This window comes from Acomys russatus, chromosome 19 (genome assembly GCF_903995435.1).
Source record: "Acomys russatus chromosome 19, mAcoRus1.1, whole genome shotgun sequence".
Taxonomy (NCBI): Eukaryota; Metazoa; Chordata; class Mammalia; order Rodentia; family Muridae; genus Acomys; species Acomys russatus.
The window spans coordinates 32105572-32125947 of record NC_067155.1 but is presented as its reverse complement, the minus strand read 5'-3'; the positions used below and the strand labels follow the sequence as shown (position 1 = coordinate 32125947).

Sequence of the window (20376 nt, the reverse complement as noted above, 5' to 3'; positions counted from 1 at the left end):
CTGTCTTCGTATTTGTGTTTGAGACAAGTCTCAGTACATACCCCAGGTTGGCCACAAGCTCAGCTCATAGCCCAGGCTGGCCTTACACTCACCATCCCCTGCCTCAGCCTCTCAAGTACTGGGATTTATATGTGTGCAATAGCTTACTTGCCTCAGGCTTGTCATGTTTTGAATGAAGACTGGAAACAGCTCACTCTTTGGTTCTAGGCCCTGGCGGGGGAGATCAGCCCGTTCCTGTGCAGTGGCAGTCATCAGGTGCAGCGAGACTGTCAGCCAAGTGCACTGAACTGCTTTGTGGAAGCCATGTCCCAGTGTGTCCCCCCAATCCCCATGAGACCCTGTGTGCTGAAGTACCTTGGGAAGACTCACAACCTCTGGTTCCGGTCTACCTTGATGCTGGAGCACCAGGCCTTTGAGAAGGGGCTGAGCCTGCAGATCAAGCCGAAACAAACAGCTGAGTTCTACGAGCAGGAGAGCATAACGCCACCTCAGCAGGTGACTCTTCTCATCCCATCAATGACGTCTCAATGAGTACATCTCCCCAGAGTTTCTAAATTACGCTTCAGGGAGTTGCTTTGTTGATTAAGTCTGTGTCTGACCCAAGCACTCAGAAACAATGGTGTCTTTCAGGAGATACTGGATTCCCTCGCGGAGCTTTACTCCCTGTTACAAGAAGAGGACATGTGGGCAGGCCTGTGGCAGAAGCGATGCAAGTTCTCGGAGACTGCCACCGCCATTGCTTATGAGCAGCACGGCTTCTTTGAGCAGGTGATGCCTCCGGGTGACAGCTGGTGGCTTTCCCTCCTGTTACAATAAGTTTACACGTGGGAAGATTGCCGTCTCACTGAGTATTGTCGTCATTTCTTGAGGTACTCAGAACCCAGAACGTCAGTAGGCTCAGCAAGCCTTCTGGACCCCAGCTACACTGTTTTATCTGCTCATGAAGACCCTTTGAAGTCTTGTTACATGCCTTACATGGTTTAAACTTTAAATTTTTTCCTTGCATATGTAAGTGCGTGTACGAACACATGTGACATGGCACACGTATGGAGGTCGGGGGCAGCTTTGTGTAGTCTTTTCTCTCCTGCCACCTTTACTCCAGGCTCAGACCCGGCTTGTCAAACCCTCACCCGCTGAGACAGTGGGTAGATGCGTTCAGGGCTTAGGCTCCAGTCCTCAGCCTCGTGCTTCCTGTGTGGCACAGGCGCTGCTTACAGGGTGACGCTTGGGCCTAGAGCCGAACGCATTTATGTGTCCTCTTTGTGAGGGCTATCCTTTCCTTCTGGGCTTTGTCTCTAAAGGGTGAGTTGTGAGTATCAGGTAGCCTTGGGCAAGAAGGCTATAACTGCTCCCAGGTTTGTGTTTAGCTTGCCCTAAACAGATGAGAGAAGACAAGGAAAACACTATTTCTTGTAGTCTGATGGCATCGTTACCTTTTTAGGCCCAAGAATCCTATGAAAAGGCAATGGACAAAGCTAAAAAGGAACATGAGCGGAGCAATGCCTCCCCTGCCATTTTCCCTGAGTACCAGCTGTGGGAGGACCACTGGATTAGGTGAGCTGACCCAGGACTTGGTGGGGCTTTTTTGATATATTTTTTAAAAGATTCAAATAACACCTATGTATTTGCATGTGTCTCAGGCTTGCTGGCAAGCACCTTTACCACATAGACATCTTGCCAGCCCATCAAACACCCATCTTTTGTTTGTTTGTTTGTTTGTTTGTTTGTTTGTTGTGGTTTTTCAAGACAGGGTTTCTCTGTGAAGCCTGGAACTCTATAGACCAGGCTGGCTTCAAACTCACAGAGATCTGCCTGTTTCTGCCTCCCTATTGCTGGGATTAAAGGTGTGTGTTGCCACCGCCTGCCCAAATACCAGTTTTTTTTTTTTCAATCTAGCCCTTTAACACAATATAGTTTAGAGAGATACATTAACTTGATATATATGGGCTGAGGAATAATAGAAAAACACCCACTAAAGTCTTTGTTTTTCGTTACTAGGCTATTTTCTCTTAGACCAGAAAACTGTATGAGCAGTAAAGCACTGCAGTCCTAGCACACGGCTGTTTGCCTGGAATCTGAACCAAGGTGTTTCCAGCATCATTGACTGGTATCTCGTAGCCTGTGGGCGTGGGCATCCTGAAAGTGGCCACAAGGCTGTGTGTGGGAAAGTAGTGTAATTCAACATGGCAAGTGCTGCCAGGAGCATCTCGGATTAGTCATATGTTTGATTTTTAAGCTGCTGTGCTTATTGTAAATCCAGAGCCCTTTAGTTCTCACTACCCTTAGATTCCATTACTGACTCCCCTGTGGAGCCGCAGCCGCTGGTTTAGAAGGTCATGGATGGGCTGCACACACCTTTAATCCCAGCACACTAGAGGCAGAAGCAGGTGGACCTCTGAGTTTGAGACCCCATCAGGGGTTTAATTAATTATGAGTGAATTAAAGAACCAAGGGAACGTGTCTGTGAATTCTTCCTGAGTGCTTCTCAAAAGGGTTGCTTGGTACAAAATCTGAGAAATGCATTACGTGTTTTGTGTAATTAAATGTGCTGGTGAGGAAACAAACCGTTCCTGCCTCCCCTCGGGGTCTGGAGCTCTGCTCTGCGTCTGTGTGGTCATAGGGCAGGCAGGCAGGAAGCCTGCGAGTGCCCCCCAGCAGCCTGCGCCCCAGCGTTCTTTTCTTCTGCGTTGACGCTGTCTTAGAACCCTTCTTTGCCTTGCTCAGTCTGTCAGTGTGTTGTCCCGGTTGAGCGTCTACTCATAACCCTGGTCTCCTAGGTGTTCCAAGGAGCTGAACCAGTGGGAAGCCCTGACTGAGTTTGGCCAGTCCAAAGGCCACATAAATCCCTACCTTGTCCTGGAGTGTGCATGGAGGGTGTCCAACTGGACCGCCATGAAGGAGGCACTGGTGCAGGTAAGACCTCTGTCATGTCGTTACTGAGATCTTTCCTGAAAGGTTTGTTTTATTTTGTTTTGTTTTGTTGAAACAGGGTTTCCCTGTGTGTAGCCTTGGCTGTCCTGGACTCACTGTGTAGACCAGGCTGGCCTCAACTCATAGACATCCACCTGCCTCTGCCTCCCGAGTGCTGGGATTGCAGGTGTATGCTACCATGCCTGGCTGATCTTTACTGAATTTGAGTTAAGTTTGGTATTAGGTGAGCATTCTGTTAGAGTGTGTGTGTGTGTGTGTGTGTGTATGTGTGTACATGTGTGTACACGTACAATGGTGCAGTGCCTGCAGAGACCAGAAGGCATTAGATCTCCTACAGCTGGTTACAGGTGTACAGGTAAGCTGTCCTTTGTGGATATTCAGACAAAACTACAAGAACAGCAAGTGTTCCTGACCTGCTAAGCCAGTGTTTCTCGACCTATGGGTCATGACGGTCGTGACCCTTTGGGGGTCAAAAGACCCTTCCACGGGGGTTGCCTAAGACCGTCAGAAAACAAAAATGTTTCATTATGATTCATAACTGTAGCACAGTTATAAAGTAGCAATAAAAATAAATTTATGGCTGGGGGGGGGCTCGCCACTCCACGAGGAACTGTATTAAAGCATTAGGAAGGTTGAGAGCCACAGCGCTAGCCATCTCTCCATCCTGGCATTCAGTTTTCCTTGAAAATTAGTATTAGGTATGGACACCTGAACCTCTGAGGACAAAAGTAACACCATGAAGATGCTGGGAAGAATTGTAGTTAGCAGACTTTGTTAGAATAATCATCAGAAATAACACAAAAGCCTGGAGCCAGAGAGGCCAGCGTGTTCTCTGCTATCTGAAGAGCATGGATGGGACAGGCTCCAGTGGGCAGGCATGGGTATGAGTGTGAATGACATGTTTAAAGATGACTGGATCCTGAGGGGTCGGTGCATATGGCGCCATGACAGGAGTCCAGTCTCTGTCTTCTCTCTGGGAGTTTTTGTGGTGTGCTCCACAACCCAGGAGATTGGCTGCTCACTGGAGTTTAGGAGAGAAACTCAGAAGAGCAGTGTAAACAGCTGGCTTCTCTGTTGGGAAGAGTGGGGAGAGAGCCGTCACCACTCGCCTGTCCTCCCTCACTGCAGGTGGAGGTCAGCTGTCCAAAGGAGATGGCTTGGAAGGTTAACATGTACCGAGGATACCTGGCCATCTGCCACCCCGAGGAGCAGCAGCTCAGCTTCATCGAGCGCCTGGTGGAGATGGCCAGCAGCCTGGCCATCCGCGAGTGGCGGCGACTGCCCCATGTGGTGTCCCATGTGCACACTCCGCTTCTGCAGGTAGGTGCTTTCCTCTTCTCTTCTGGAGCTCCTCAGCCTGGAGTCCTTAGGGCGGCCAAGCAGCTGAGGGCCATGGATGAGCCAGGTGGTGGTGGTGGGGCGGGGCAGGGCAGCTCTTAGGCCCGGGCCTTGTCCTCCTTTCCCATGGGAAGTCAGCCTCGGAGAAAGGAGCACCAGAGTCAGAACCATGTGGCTTTTCATTTCGGAATTTCAGGGTCTGAAACATTCTCCCGAGTGGTCTTGCTGTTCTCATAGGGTCTTCTTTGGCACACAGCAGTGTGAGGCTCCCGTTCAGGTGGCCTTATCCAGCTTTGAAAGACTGAAGTGCCTTGTGCCCTGTTGTCTTTGTTTGGGCATCAGTAGCAATGTTTCTGGTGATTTGTGAATGAATAAGTACTCTGGCACTGGAGTTTGTCATGGTGTGTACATTAGTCTGTTTTATGTTGTTAACAGCACAGTGTTAGCTGTAGTGTGGGCTTCCGTGTGAACCGTTGCAGATGGTTCATTTGACGTTACTTTCTAGCAGTATAAAGGTTGGAGGACCACATCTTGTGACGAGTTTTCTTTCTGGGAAGAGTTGTGTGGGACATCAGACAGAAAGGGGGGGTGGGGGGTCTTTTGCTGTTTCCTACCAGGGCTACTAGTATTTTATCTGGGGCTTCCCTGCTGCTGATCCAGTCCCGAGCGTCCCCTAAACCCTGTAGCTTGTTTCAGGAGATTAAATCCCAGAGAATTTTAGGAGCAGGGATTCAGGGCAGAGCAGCGCATCTTCTCAGAAGCATGTGGACTTCCTGCCTGAGCCTGAGGAGCCACGGCTTAACTGACCAGCATCTTGTTGTCATTTTGGTGCTTTTCTATGTGTCTATTGCCTTTGCTTTTTCGGAAAGTGCCCTAAAATGACAGTTATTTTACACATATACGATCGTCCAAATTTAGGTTACTGAGATCTTCTCAAGCTTTTAGTTGCGAGCAGACCTTTCCTCTGTAGTGTAAAACAGGGTCACTGCTGCTGTGGCTGCTGGAGTTCCAGGGTTTTCTCACTTCCTTTTATTCCTTACACACACACACACACACACACACACACACACACTCACACTCACACTCTTGGACCCAGGGCCTTAATGCTAGGCAAGCAGCCCCCTCTTGTGACTACTGAGATAGTTTCTTTGCCTAGAAATGGTTAATGGCTGCATTTATGAATTATTTGATAAAAGTAGCAGCCATGAGTGACAGTTAATTATAAAACATAGGAATTATTATGCAGTTACATATTCAAAGCATAGAGTTTAAACTGCGGTGTGTCACATGATCCTGATGTCTGAATGTCTTGGAAACTGAGTGAAAAGCAGTTTGATCGATTGATTGCCTTACTGTTTCTCTCATGGTTTGTAATAGAAGTATTTTTTGGTTGTCTGTCTATGGACTGCATTTAAAGAGATAATTACTAGGGCTGGAAAGATAGCTCAGTCGTTAAGAGCATTGACTGCTATTCCAGAGGACCCAGGTTCAATTCCTAGCACCCACATGATGGCTCATAGCCAGCCATCTGTAATGGCAGTTCTAGGGGACCTAACATAAGTGATAGTTGCCTCCATACAGCTAAGAAATGGTTTTTTTTTGTTGTTGTTTTTGTTTTTCAAGACAGGATTCCTTGTGTAGCCCGACTATCCTGGAACCTGCTCTATAGATCAGACTGGCCTCAGACTCAAAGATCTGAGTGCTGAGATAAATGGCGTGTGCCCCCATACAGCTGTTTAGTTTTCTGAGACACGGTAGAGTCTCTCTGTGTAGCCTTGGTTGGCCTAGAACTTAGGCTGGCTTCAAACTCATGCATAGAGATCCACTTGCTTCTTCCTTCCAAATGCTCAAACACAGACACCACCACATCTAGTGTCTTATTTTTCCTTCTGTATGTATGTGTGTGGGAGTCTAAGGACGTCTTGGGATCATTGGCTCTTTCCTTCCACTGACCAGTTCAGTTCCTCAGTCTTGCAGTCAGCACCTTTACCACTGAGACCCATCTCTCAGCCCCCAACTAGGAAATCTTAGGGAAAACCCAGGCAACCCCCATAAAAATACTTTTGGGAAGCCTTTCATTGGTTTGGATCGTTGGCTTTGTATTTGTGTGTGCGTCTTGGCCTGGCTTATGAAGGTCAGAGGACAATTTTCTAGAATCAGTTCTGTCCTTCCGCCTTGTGGGTTCTGGGGATCAAACTCGGGTTGTCAGGCTTACCCTCTGAGCTCTCGGCCCAGCCCTCAGCTGTGGACTCTGCCGTGCTCCCCTCAGGCTGCCCAGCAGATCATCGAGCTCCAGGAAGCTGCACAGATAAATGCAGGCCTGCAGCCGACCAACCTAGGCAGGAACAACAGCCTCCATGACATGAAGACAGTGGTGAAGACCTGGCGGAATCGGCTGCCCATCGTGTCTGACGACTTGTCCCACTGGAGCAGCGTCTTCATGTGGCGGCAGCACCATTACCAGGGTAAACCGACCTGGTCCAGCATGCATTCATCATGTAATTTTCCAGACGCCCTGCTGTGCTGGTTTCATGTCTTTGTTTTGTTTTGTTTTTTGTTTCCTCCCCACAGACGTTAAGGTAGTGGTAGTAATGGTGAGGGCCAAAGATGAAGGTGGGAAGATTTTGTGCTCTGCCCTGTGCCCACTTGATAATGTTTCCAGTTAGCCAGGAAGTCCTCCTGCTAGACCTCGGCGGTGCAGGCCCCTGCCTAGAAAATGCCTGTGCTCAGGTGGCTTGTGTCCAGTCCTCGTTTCCTGCCCGAAACCCACCAGGAATCCTTCCACTGAGGACCCACCTTTGTGATTCTGTGACCTCAGGGAAGACAGACACACTGTACTCTTTCTCCCCTTTTTTGGAGGCAGGGCCTCATACAGTCTACACTGGTCCCGTTCACTGTGTGGCTGAGGGCTGAGGGTAACCTGGGCTTCTGATCCTTCCTCAGTCTCCCAAGTACTGGGGCTACAGATGTGCTTCGCTGTGGCCCATCTTGGTTGTGTTAGGGAGCAAACCCAGGTTTCGTGCACCTTAGACAGCTATCTACTAACTAAGCCTTATTCCCGGCTCAAGTCTGTGATGCAGGATTCCAGGGAAAGAGGCAGGGGGATCCTGTTTTCATGAGCCATGTTATGTGTGTTCTTCATTTTTTCTTTAAGCCCGATTATAGCACACTTAGGAGAAAGCATGTGGCATGCCTAACAGCGACTTCCTTTGCTCTTTAGCTATTGTAACTGCATATGAAAATAGCTCTCACCATGACCCAAGTTCCAATAACGCCATGCTTGGAGTTCATGCCTCAGCCTCTGCCATCATCCAGTATGGGAAAATTGCCCGGAAACAAGGTCTAGTTAATGTGGCGCTGGATATACTGAGCCGTATTCATACCATCCCTACCGTTCCCATCGTGGATTGCTTCCAGAAGATTCGACAGCAAGTGAAATGCTACCTCCAGCTGGCAGGAGTGATGGGCAAGAACGAGTGCATGCAGGTAGGGCCCTAGCGGGGTGTTCGTGTCGGGGCTCCTGGGCCACGCAGAGAGGAAGGAGGAGGAGAGAGGGAAACTGTTCATCGAGGAAGAAAGGAGAGGAAACCATTTAGTATTAGATCTGCATCTGTGGTCACGATTGCACCGAGGGTTTAGCTGATGTGTTTAAGGAAGAGAAACTCTTATAAAGGAGGAGGCAAGGCTGGTTCTGGCCTTGCCTGTGCCCAGACGACCATGTGGAAGAGACAGTGAGTGTGGCTGGACATGGTCTTCAGAAGAAGGGCTTTCAGAGCAATAAGACAACGAAAGGAGATTAAGGGGACCCAAATGGGAAAGGAGGAAGTCAAATTATCCCTATTTGCAGATGATATGATAGTGTACATAAGTGAATCCCAAAGTTCCACCAGAGAACTCCTACAGCTGATAAACACCTTCAGCAAATGGGCTGGATACAAAATTAACTAAAAAAAAGTCAGTAGCCTTCCTATATACAAATGACAATCATGCAGAGGAAGAAATTAGGAAAACTACACCCTTCATGATAGCCACAAGCAATATACAATATCTAGGAGTTACTCTAACCAAGCAAATCAAGGACTTGTTTGAAAAAAACTTTAAGTCTCTGAAGAAAGAGATTGAAGATGACATGAAAAGATGGAAGGATCTCCCTTGTTCGTGGATTGGGAGAATTAACATAGTAAAAATGGCCATCCTACCAAAAGCAATTTACAGATTCAATGCAATCCCTATCAACATACCTACACAATTTTTTAAAGACACCGAAAGGTCAATTCTTAACTTCATATGGAAAACCAAAAAACCAAAATAGCTAAAACAATCCTATACAATAAAAGATCCTCCAGAGGACTCTCCATACCTAATCTCAAACTATACTATAGAGCAACAGTAATTAAAACAGCATGGTACTGGCACAGTAATAGGCTGGTTGACCAATGGAATTGAATCTAAGACCCAGAAATAACCCACACACATATGGTCCCTTGATTTTTGACAAAGAAGCCAAATCTATTCAATGGAAAAAGGATAGCATCTTCAACAAATAGTGCTGGTCGAACTGGATGTCTACATGTAGAAAAATGCAATTAGACCTATATTTGTCACCATGCACAAAACTCAAGTCCAAGTGGATTAAGACCTCAACATAAAACCAGAGACACTAAATCGGTTAGAAGAAAAAGTGGGGAAGAGCCTGGAACATATTGGCACAGGAGACAACTTCCTGAACAGAACACCAACAGCCCAGGCCTTAAGGTCAACAGTTAACAAATGGGACCTCATGAGGCTGAGAAACTTCTGTAAGGCTAGAGACACTGTCAAGAGAACAAAGCGACAGCCTACAGACTGGGAAAAGATCTTCACCAACCCTTCATTTGACAAAGGTCTAATATCTAAAATATATAAAGAACTCAAGAAATTAAACACCAGATAACCAGATAACCCAATTAAGAAATGGGGCTCAGAACTAAACAGAGAATTCTCAACAGAGGAATATAGAATGGCTGAGAAACACTTAAAGAAATACTCAACATCTTTAGTCATCAGAGAAATGCAAATCAAAATGACTCGGAGATTCCATCTTACACCCGTCAGAATGGCTAAGATCAAAAATTCAAGTGACACCACATGCTGGTGAGGATGTGGGGAGAGAGGAACCATTTCTCCCACCTTCATTGTTGGTGGGAATGCAACCTTGTACAGCCACTTTGGAAATCTATCTGGCGCTTTCTCAGAAAACTGGAAATAGGGCTTCCTCAAGACCCAGCTATTCTACTCCTTGGAATAGACCCAGAAAATGTTCCAGCCCACAACAGGGACATATGGTCAACCATGTTCATAGCAGCCTTATTCATAATAGCCAGAACCTGGAAACAGCCTAAATGTCCCTCAGTGGAAGAATGGATAAAGAAATTGTGTTACATTTACACTATGGAATACCACTCAGCTATTAAAAACAAGGAAATCCTGAAATTTGTGGACAAATGGATAGAACTAGAAACAATCATACTGAGTGAGTTAACCCAGAAGCAGAAAGACTCACATAGTATATACTCATTTATAATTGGGCACTAGCCCAAAAGGCGTGTCCCGTGAAAGTCTTCACTTACCAGGAGATTGGGATAGATGTGAGGACATCCTACTGGGACTGTAGGTGAGAGAAATATGGGAGATGGGGAAATAGAAGGATCCAGAGGGTCCTAGAAACCTACAAGAAGAACATTGTAATGGGTGGATCAGGGCCCAGGGTGTCTGCTCAAACTATTGCACTAACCAAGGACAATACAAGTAGGAAACATCAAACCCCTACTCTGATCTAGCCAATGGACAGGACATTCTCCACAGTTATGTGGAGAGCGGGGACTGACTCTGACATGAACTCTGGTGCCCCATATTTGATGACCTCCCCTTGGTGGGGAGCCCTGGTGCCACTCAAAGAACAGGCAGGCTATCAAGACGAGACTTGATAGCCTGTGACCATAAAGCGGGGGAGGAAATTCCTCTCGGTCGTGGGCCTAGGGTAGAGGAATAGGGTGGGGGTGCGAGGGAGGGAGGAACAGGAGGATACAAGTGATGGGAGAACAGTTGAGTTGTAATATGAATAAATTAATAAAAAAGAAAGAAAGAAGGCCTTTGTAAGTACTCGGTGAATTATGTAGAAATTTCAAGAGCCTTTGTCCCCTCTCCATTTCTGAACAGGGCCTTGAAGTTATCGAGTCCACAAACCTAAAATACTTCACAAAGGAGATGACAGCTGAGTTTTACGCTCTGAAGGGAATGTTCCTGGCTCAGATCAACAAGTACGCATGGGGCGTTGATGGGGGCGTTGGTGTGTGGCGGGAGCAAGTACGCACGCGGCGTTGATGGGGGTGGTGTGTGGCGGGAGCAAGCAGGGCAGGCTCCCTTAACTGGCTTCACAGTGACCAGTGAGACGGTCTGTGTGTGGTCCTCACTGTGGCGAGGAGCTCCCAGCAGAGCCACGTGTAACCCTGCACAGCGTCTCAGAGGAGAGCGGCAGGAGCACAGATGTGCTGGGGACAAGGGCCCTGCTCTCAGCCTCTGCCGGGAGCACAGTTTCTTTTGTGTCTTCTGTCCTAGGTGGACTTGTTGCGTTACCCAGTCAGGGCTCAAGCTCCGATCCTCAGTCATCCTGTATCCCTGCCTGACTTAGGAGAGTGGTTTTTGTTTTAGAGCCAAAGATCCACCATCTCTGACTGTGGGCCAAATCTATCCATGATCCAATTTCAAGGATGAAGTTATATTGAACCCCACCCATGTCTCGCTACACAAGTTCTACTGGGTCACAGCCTTTCCTATGCTTCTGGAATTGGCTGCTAGTTTGTCTGGGGATTGAGCCTTTATATTCATAAAGGACAGAGGCCTATGATTTCTTGATTCATCTTATATACAACAGTAGCGTGGTAGGAAAATGGTATCTGGTATCAGTGTCCTGGAACAGTTTGACAAGAGGCAGTTGCACACTAAACATTAATACTGAGTTGCCGTAGGCCCCAGAGATTTGTTCCTTGGTCTAAAACAGTGTTTTCTAGCCTGTGGGTCACAACTCCCAAGAAGGACACCTTTCACAGGTGTTACGTAACAGATATCCTGCGTATCAGATATTTGCACAACAATTCATAACAGAAGCAAAATTATAGTTATGAAATAGCAATGAGATAATTTTATGGCTGGGGGTCACCACAACATGAGGAACTGAATTAAAGGGTCACAGCATTAGGAAGGTTGAGAAGCACTGGTCTAAAAAGACCTAAGCAGTCAAGTCCTTGTTCTGGACAGTGTGTGTGTGTAACAGCACTAGTCACTACAGGCAGGATGTGTAAATAGCATCAGTGTTAAGTGACAGCCAGCTCTGCACATACAATGGAAATTGCAGCTACAAGACAAAATGCTGTCTGCCGCGTGCTTCATTGTGGATTTGCACTAGGTGAGGTCTGACTGAAAAGATCGTAGGCTGAATAGCTTGATTTACAAGAAGTGTGTTGAGTTCCTCAGAACCCAGAGATAGAGAGCAGATTGGTGGCCAGGGGCATGGCATTGCCGGGAATCAGTGGCGCTTTAGGGAAGGCCACATAACAGTTCCACCAAATGTTAACTATTCCACAATGTTCAGTTTGTTTGGTTAGCTGGTTATGAATTTTTGAAATAGTACGTGACAGCACAGCTGAGGCTGACCTGTAGCTTGCTATGTGTCCTAGGCTAAGATCCTCCTGCCTGCCTTCGCCTCCCAAGTGCTAGTGTTAAACTCAGGTCATCTGAGTTTATTCCTGGAAGCCCATTTGAGAGACAGAGTCCAAAGTCAATGCAAAAGCAAAGGAATTTATTAGCTAACACGTCGGGGTCCACCAAGCTCCGTAGAGATGGGAGACCCCGTTCTGTAATGGTAGAGGGTTTAAATACTCTCTCACAGAAACAGAACGTAACAACCATGATTAGTTATTAGGTGATAAGCTAACAATAGGTGACCTCTTAGGTGAATGGGGTCTGAGGTAGTAAATTCTAAGTGGGGGAGATAGATAGCTTTCAGGTACGTGGGGGTCTGAGGTAGTAAAATCTGGGGGCAGGGTTGAGGTAGAGGCTGGTGGAGAATCTTTAACTCGTTCTCCTCAATTTGTTCTTGTTGTCAGCCCGCAGTTCTCAACCTGTTCGCTCAGCTGGCAAACGCTAGGTCTGAGCCTCCTGGAATCTCATGTTTCTTTAGCTAACAATATCACCGCTGAGCCCAGGCCATCTAGCTAATAATGTCCCTGCTGAACTCATGCCATCTAGAGTCTCACACTAGATGACAGATAGGTGCCACCATCAGTTGAAATCCTGCCTCTGAAACAGTGTGGTGTCTTATGCTATGTGTTTTGGTTCCACACAGATCTGAGGAAGCCAATAAGGCGTTCTCAGCTGCCGTGCAGATGCATGACGTGCTGGTGAAGGCCTGGGCCATGTGGGGTGACTACCTGGAGAGCATCTTCGTGAAGGAGCGGCAGCTGCATCTGGGCGTGTCTGCCATCACCTGCTACCTGCACGCCTGCCGGCATCAGAACGAGAGCAAGTCAAGGAAGTACCTGGCCAAGGTGAGATTGAGAGGTTCCTCTTTGCCACGGAGCAGCTGGTTGCCTTTGAGCGTGGGTCCAGATCCAGATTCAGATCTGAGGTCAGCTTTCCTGCCTCACTCACTTCCTGTCTCCCTGCAGAGTAACTTAGAGAGGTCTGAACATCCTGGCCTTTATGTCTGGTGCTCTGGGGTCACGCCCTAGACAAAGCCTTCTAGGCCACCCACTTCTGCACTCTCCATGCAGTACTTTAGCATGGCTGGATCAGTGTTTGCAGCAGACATAGGAATAAACTCCCTGGCGTCTTGTGAATCCCTGGTTGAACATGAGCTTTGGAGTATGCATCAGCACACATGGTGCTTAAGCCAGCTGCCGACCCTACCCTGTCGTGGCATCGCCACCCTCATGCACTTGACAGTCACAAGCTTTTGGAGGCCCATCTGTCAACACTGAAGGATGCCGGGCACCAGCCCATAGTCTGCCTGGTGCTGGTTGCTGGTAATCAGATTCTCTCAAAAATTCATTTTGTTTGGGTGAGAGCACATCTGTGAACAAGCAGGTTATGTGCCTGTTGTCTCGGTGCAATTGCTGCTGGACTTCAGCTTGACCCAAGTAGCAGATGTCATTCAGATTAACTCAAAAGAAAAGCTAGATTCAAATCATAGAATCTACTCAACTGCGACGGTTGCACTTTAGCTCTGTTTTGATTCTCCCTCGTGCTTGGTAACACCGCTTCATGTAAGGTTGGAGAAAGCCTCTTGAGACTCTCAGAATTCTCATGTAGTTAAAACTTGTCCTCTGCCTTAGGTGCTGTGGCTCCTGAGTTTCGATGATGACAAAAACACGCTGGCGGATGCTGTGGACAAGTACTGCATCGGTGTGCCCCCCATCCAGTGGCTGGCGTGGATCCCACAGCTGCTCACCTGCCTGGTGGGCTCTGAGGGCAAGCTGCTGCTGAACCTCATCAGCCAGGTGGAGCTGGGCTGGCCTGGGCCCCATAGACCATCCGCTTGTGTGTCTGTAGGGGGCCTGAGCCGTGATGACTTAAGTAGTAGTAGTGTAGACAGTTAGATTGGGATGCATGGAGCCTCTGTTACCTGAAAATCACAGCTCCTCCTGAACAAGCAGCCACCAGCTGTGCCCGGCAGACCAGGCAGCTGCAGCTCCTCTCCAGTTCGTTCCCTCTGCGTGGAGATTGTCCTGTAATTCCTGGAGAAGGCTTTCCTTTTGCTTGCGAACACCTGGGCGATACTCCTGAACCCTGGCGTCTGGCCTACAGCTTAGCTGCCAGGTTACTGCCTCGGTCCCTCCTGTATTGTTATCTATTCAGCGGCTGCACACACAGAAGCCAGGTGCCCTGAGGCCTTGGCAGTTTCTCTGTGGCACATTTGGAAAGGTCTGAGTGACAGGGTGTCTTCTTCTTGGTCACAAGCTGGTATGGTAGAGCTGGCGCCCACCACCTTGAATCCATGTTTCTTTGACTCCTGTAGTTACGCAGCCAGAAGCTGCCCCTGGTGGGCTTGTCCTTTAACTGAGCCCTTTATGACAGGAATGGTTGCGCCCGGTACCACGACTAACAGGTGCACAGGCATCTTTCATTGGCTAAGGACTGACGTCAGTGTTCCTTGCTGTCCTAAGATTTACTGACAGGAATGGAGCGTGGTATCTGCCATGAATGGTGACCAGGTGGCATTTGTGAGACCCACGTGGTCTGGTGGGGTTTTAAACAACTGAGCAAGCTATTTCATGTGTTGGTCAACAGCTTTATATATTACACTTGTTGCTTGCTGTTGGTCTCTTTGGCCCAAATGCACAACAAAACCCCATTCACTGCGTGTATTGGGGAGCAAGGCCTCTGACTCTTTGCTGTCCCCGAGCAGGTTGGACGGGTGTATCCACAAGCGGTCTACTTTCCCATCCGGACTCTGTACCTGACCCTGAAGATAGAGCAGAGGGAGCGCTACAAGAGTGGTGCGTCTTGCCTGGGGTGGCGCCTCAGAGGGCTCAATCTGTGGGGTACCCTACATCACTACCCACTACAGGCACATCCGTGCCCACAGCTCCCCTTCTACATGTGGTCAGTCTGTTCAGTCAGGACCAGAGGACCAAGCCTAACAGCTGAGAGAGTTTGAGGTTCTTCCCTGCCGCGGTGGGACAGGCGTTCATGGGGCCGACGTACTGGAGGTAGAACAGAGTCCATGAGGTCCCAGCCATAGGAGATTAGAGCGCTCTTTCTCCTCCTCAACAACACAGCTGTCAGTGTGTAGATGTGCTGCACGCCTGACGAAGACTGTCTTGAGCTACTGGCAGTCTGGTCTCTTGTTCCTAAGAACAGACAGCGAGCATGACTTTAAGTCTGCCTTGGCTAGCCTTAGTGAGGAAAGAGCTGACTTAACAGTGGCGGGACTTGGTTAGCATGGTGCTTCATAAGCCAGCTGGCCTCCTCACATGGCACAGAGCTTCCCAAAGGGAGTAAGACTGAGTGGGGCATATGGGGCACAGTGCCTTCATTGCTCTGGCTTGGTCATTTGAAAAATTGAGGTTATTTTTCTTAGTTCTTGACTAAATACAGTGAGCTTGAGCCAGAACTGCAACATATTTCTCAGAGAATGACTATTTTTCAAGAATGTCATTTTGCAAGTGGGGGTTGGCCTTCCTGGATGAAGTGTGTAGGCCAATTTTTTTTTTAACTGCTTTTAGGTTCTTTGACCTTTAGTGGCAGGTGGTCTGTGGGCACACACTAGTGTTTCCCTGGACTACCCGTAGTCAGGGCAGAGACTCGCTCTCTGCTCCCCAATCTAGCAAGACCGCTGTTGTTAGAACCAGGGCATCTTTACCCTGTCCCTGGGGAGGAAAGATCTTGTCCCACAATGGCAGGAACTGCTGGCCTTGTGGCCAGTAGGGCCTGTAGCACTCTGAGCTTGGCATCAGTGGGCCTTGCGCTGACATTGGCCTTGTGTGTGTTGCTCTCAGATTCTGGACAGCAGCAGCCCAGTTCAGTGGGTAACCAGTCCCATTCTGCATCAGATCCAGGGCCCATAAGAGCAACAGCGCCCATGTGGCGCTGCAGCCGAATCATGCACATGCAGCGGGAGCTTCACCCCACCCTCCTGTCTTCCCTGGAAGGCATCGTCGACCAGATGGTCTGGTTCAGAGAGAACTGGCATGAAGAGGTAGGTGAGCCAGCCTCTGCCGCTGCTGCCGCCTCCTCGCGGAGGAGGATGGTACCGGAAGTGTCTACAGACATGCTGTGTTCAGACTGGGGCGTCTGGTCAGCCCAGCTGTTTACAGTTGAGTGTAACCATGGACCAGGTGAACAGTTGTTCTCTGGACAGCAAGCAGTACAGCTTCAAGTCACTGAAGGATAGGGACGAGGCTGTTAGCTCAGTAGGTAGAGTGGTTGCCTGGAATATCCAGAGCCCTGGACTTCATCCCAGCACCATGTAAGCCATGGTGGTCTAGTCCTGCCATCCCGGAACTCAGGAGATAGGGCAGGAAGATCAGGAGTTCAAGGCCAGCCTGGGCTGCATGTGATATTGCAAAGGAAATGAAGTTAAGGCAGCCTGCGTTCACACCTCCATGGCCTCAGTTACAGTTTGGCTGGCTGCTGGTGGCTCCTGTGTGACGGAAGGGCTGTGGTTGTGGTATAGATTGCTACTTTCAGCCTATTTTCAACTCCGTTATCTCCTTAAGGGCAGTCACTTCCGCTGGGGAGAAAACACAGCACGCTTTCCTGCCCAGTAGTGTATCTTACTATGCTCTGGGCCAGCTCCTTGTTGCTGTGGGAGTCTGTAGGTAACACTGGATGCTGGTAAAGGCGGAAGTGACCTGTGGTGAGTGGGCCCAACGTGGCATGGGCTCCCTCACTGCTCTCTGGCTGATGGTCTTTGTCCCTTCTGCCAGGTGCTCAGGCAACTCCAGCAGGGCCTTGCAAAATGTTACTCTGTCGCCTTTGAGAAGAGCGGTGCCGTATCGGACGCCAAGATCACCCCTCACACTCTTAACTTCGTTAAGAAGCTAGTGAGCACTTTCGGAGTAGGCCTGGAGAACGTATCCAATGTCTCAACCATGTTCTCCAGCGCAGCCTCCGAGTCTCTGGCCCGCCGTGCACAAGCCACAGCCCAGGACCCCGTCTTCCAGAAGCTGAAGGGCCAGTTCACCACAGGTGAGCCTTGCACTGAGCGTGTGCCTGTTAGACTTTCTTAAAACATAAACTCAGGCCAGATGTGGTGGTGTGTGCACCTTTGATCCCAGCACTCAGGAGTTCCAGGACATCCAGCGCTACATAGTGAGACCCTGTCCCAGTGGAGTTTAGCCTTCTGAAACGGGATAGGAAAGGATAGGTTTTTTAGACCAAACTATTGCCTTTCCTCGCTTGGCTTTAGGGGAAAGCTATAAGTTGAGGTGGAAGGTTTGTTTCTTTGTTTTGTTTTTTGAGACAGGGTTTCTCTGTGTAGCCTTGACTGTCCTGGACTGACTTTGTAGATCAGGCTGGCCTCCAACTCACAGCAGTCCGCCTGCCTCTCCCTCCCAAGTGCTGGGATTAAAGGCATGTGCCACCACCGCTCGGCGAGGTGGAGGGTTTTAAAGGTTAAGGTGCAGTCCAGCGTGGTGGCGCACACCTTTAATCCCAGCACTCAGGGACGCAGAAGCAGGTGGATCACTGTGAGTTCCAGGACAGCCAGGCCTGTGACACAGAGAACCTTGTCTTGAAAAACTGGGGTGGCGGGGGAACAGGTTAAAGTGCAGAGTTCAAAGCAACAGATGGGGTGCAAACTTGCCAAGTAGGAAGTGGGATGACAGGGGGACTATTTCCATTATTTGTCTGTGGTTCAGGTGAAGACATTTTCTTTCCTAGGAAAGCCTCCTTAGCTCACATGTATGTGTGTTTACATGGCACAGTGCCTCCCATACTGTTCAGAGCAACTTGCCCCAAACAGATTTCTTCAGCCATCTGAATCAACTGTAGGCGTGGAAACAAGATTTGCCTCAGCTTCTCAAAATTAAGTGAACCATTTTTGCTTACAGTTTTTGTGATTGTGTAAAATCATCCTTTATTCACTGGTACCACAGGGGACATGTGGCGCATCGCCCTCTTTCTCTCAAGCTGGCTAAGTCCTCAGCCACTAAGCCACACCTACACCCAAAAACTTCAGTCATTTTTCAAGCCTTACTGACCTTAAAGAGTGCCACTAAAACTGTGTGTTTTGTCTGTATGGTAGATACCTGTTAATTATGCAGCCTCCTGTGATTCCACCTGGCATACAGAATATGACCCTGTCACCTCACAGGTGGTCTGGGAACTCCTGGGCTCCTGCTTGTGAATATAAGGTGCTTGAGGGTAACATAATCTGCCTCTGCCTGCGGCTTCCACATGGTAGCCCTATGTTAGGTCACACCTGGGGATGCCCATGCATGTTGGTAACCCCTGCACTCAGTGTGGTGTATTCACACACACAGACATCACACACCCACAGAGATACACATGATAAGAAAAGAAAAAGAATTTGGGTTCTGCCCCCTTTTTCTTTTAAGACTCTTGCCTCTGAAGTCTGCAGTGCCATTGCCCTAATAAAGAGGGAAGTGTGTGAGATAAGCATTTTACCATCACACTTTTCTTTGTTTCATTTATCAATTTAATGTCTTTATAGCCTGATCCTAGCCCCTCTCTTCTCTCCTCCCAGTCCCACCCTCCTGCTCCCCCCCCCCCCCCCCCCCCCTTCCTTTTTCCCAGAGGAGAGACCCCCAAAGGGTATCAGTCAACCCACCCAGGTACCTCAAGTCATAGCAGGACTAAGCATGTCCTTTCTCACTGTGGCCTGGCGAGGCATCCCAGCTAGGGGGAAGTGAGTCAGCCATCACATTTTTCTTAAAGACACTGAGGACCAGCCCACTTTTATCTGAAGGCTCGGTGTCTTTATCTAAAATGTCAGATCCTTCCATCAAATGTAGTCTGAAATAGAACCAGACATGGGCCGGAGTGCTTGGATCTTAATGTAAAAGCTACAAAACCCAAAAACTCAAAAGAGTTAAAATCACAAGGTTTCTTCAGATCACAGCCAAAGTTGAACGAAAACAGTCTGACTGGCTGCTGACCTGCTCCCACAAGGCCGCTTGTGACGTGCCTGTGTGTGTGATGAGCTTGTCTCCACCAGCAGCCCTAAAGAGAAGGGAGAGCACTCAGACTTTTCATGTAGCAAGATGTGCGTGACTGTTCACTGCTGGTCCACAAACTAGAAACCACCGGGTTCCTTTCAGGAGGAGGAGTATAGAATAGCTGAGTGTCACTCATCCTGGAAGGGAGCCACTGGTGCACACCTGAGCTGGGGTGAGCCTCAGAGAGCCCATGCTAGCGGTGCCAGGACTGGATCCAGGACTTGAGTGAGCTACTGTCGAGCCACATCCCCAGCCCCTTTTATCTGAGCAATGACAGGGCATAAAGTGCAACTCAGTGTGTGTGTGTCCCTCAGTCATCTTGTAAAGGCCAGTAGTAAACCAGAGAGATGTCATCAAAAGAAAGCCTGAAACAGACTGCTTACATGCAGTGGAGGTCATGCGGGGGCTGCTAGCTGGGACAGCCAAAGGCCTGGAGCTCTGTCTCCCTCTCCCTCTCAGCCCTGTTCCTGGATGGCACTTCCTACATGCTCAACCCAGCTTATGCGATACTTAGCCCCTGCAGCTGGTTCTAATTGTGTTTATTTTATTGCGCAGATTTTGACTTCAGTGTCCCAGGATCCATGAAGCTTCATAATCTGATTTCTAAATTGAAAAAGTGGATCAAAATCCTTGAGGCTAAAACCAAGCAGCTTCCCAAATTCTTCCTCATTGAAGAAAAGTGTCGGTTCCTGAGCAACTTCTCAGCTCAGACAGCTGAAGTGGAGATCCCTGGGGAGTTTTTGATGCCTAAGCCAACCCATTACTACATCAAGATTGCTCGGTGAGCAGACGGGGCTGGGGTGGGGCCCAGCACACAGAGGGGCTTCAGGCTGGCTGTGGGCTGCTACCTTGCTGGTTCCTTGGCATGGGGTGTATAGTTCCGTTGTTGGTTTCTTCCAGGACCTGAGCTGACTGTAGGATTAATGTCCTGAGAAAAGACCAGGTTTACTTGTAGAAACCTTTTCTGAATCACCATAGAACTTGGCAAACTGAATGTGCCAGATGTTTTATTAACTCTTAACATGCAATATTAAAAGCATAACTAGACCCAGGTATGGTGGTGCACGTCTGCAAGTCCTCGACTCAGGATGCTAAGGCAGGAACATGGTTCTGAGTTAGAGCCACTCTGGGTTCCACAGCAAGTACTAGGCCAGGCAGGTCTGCTTAAGACTCTATCTAGAACACCAGAAAAAGGGCCAACAAATGGCTCAGTAAGTAAAGAGGGCTGCTACCAAGTCTGATGATCCAAGTTCGATACCTGGAATCCACTCTGACTGACATAAACACACCATGTATGCAAGATGAAAATAGAAATGTAATTGGGAAAAAGTCAAGATAAGTAACTAAAAGCAAAAGCAGAGTTGGCAGCTGTAGCATTGCCTGGTGT

The 20376-nt window shown here is 48.6% G+C and overlaps 1 protein-coding gene across 1 annotated transcript in view; it reads left to right on the top strand.

The window, feature by feature from the left end:
* Positions 1-20376, top strand: part of Trrap (transformation/transcription domain associated protein) — a 103414-nt gene that overhangs the window by 74372 nt on the left and 8666 nt on the right. Inside the window, exons 55-68 of the mRNA XM_051162974.1 lie at positions 208-495; positions 631-768; positions 1442-1554; positions 2778-2913; positions 4060-4251; positions 6539-6734; positions 7490-7755; positions 10468-10568; positions 12653-12854; positions 13641-13805; positions 14714-14804; positions 15807-16006; positions 16737-16998; positions 19545-19770. Of these exons, the coding sequence (XP_051018931.1) occupies positions 208-495; positions 631-768; positions 1442-1554; positions 2778-2913; positions 4060-4251; positions 6539-6734; positions 7490-7755; positions 10468-10568; positions 12653-12854; positions 13641-13805; positions 14714-14804; positions 15807-16006; positions 16737-16998; positions 19545-19770 (2576 nt within the window). The remainder of the gene's footprint in view (positions 1-207; positions 496-630; positions 769-1441; positions 1555-2777; positions 2914-4059; positions 4252-6538; positions 6735-7489; positions 7756-10467; positions 10569-12652; positions 12855-13640; positions 13806-14713; positions 14805-15806; positions 16007-16736; positions 16999-19544; positions 19771-20376) is intronic.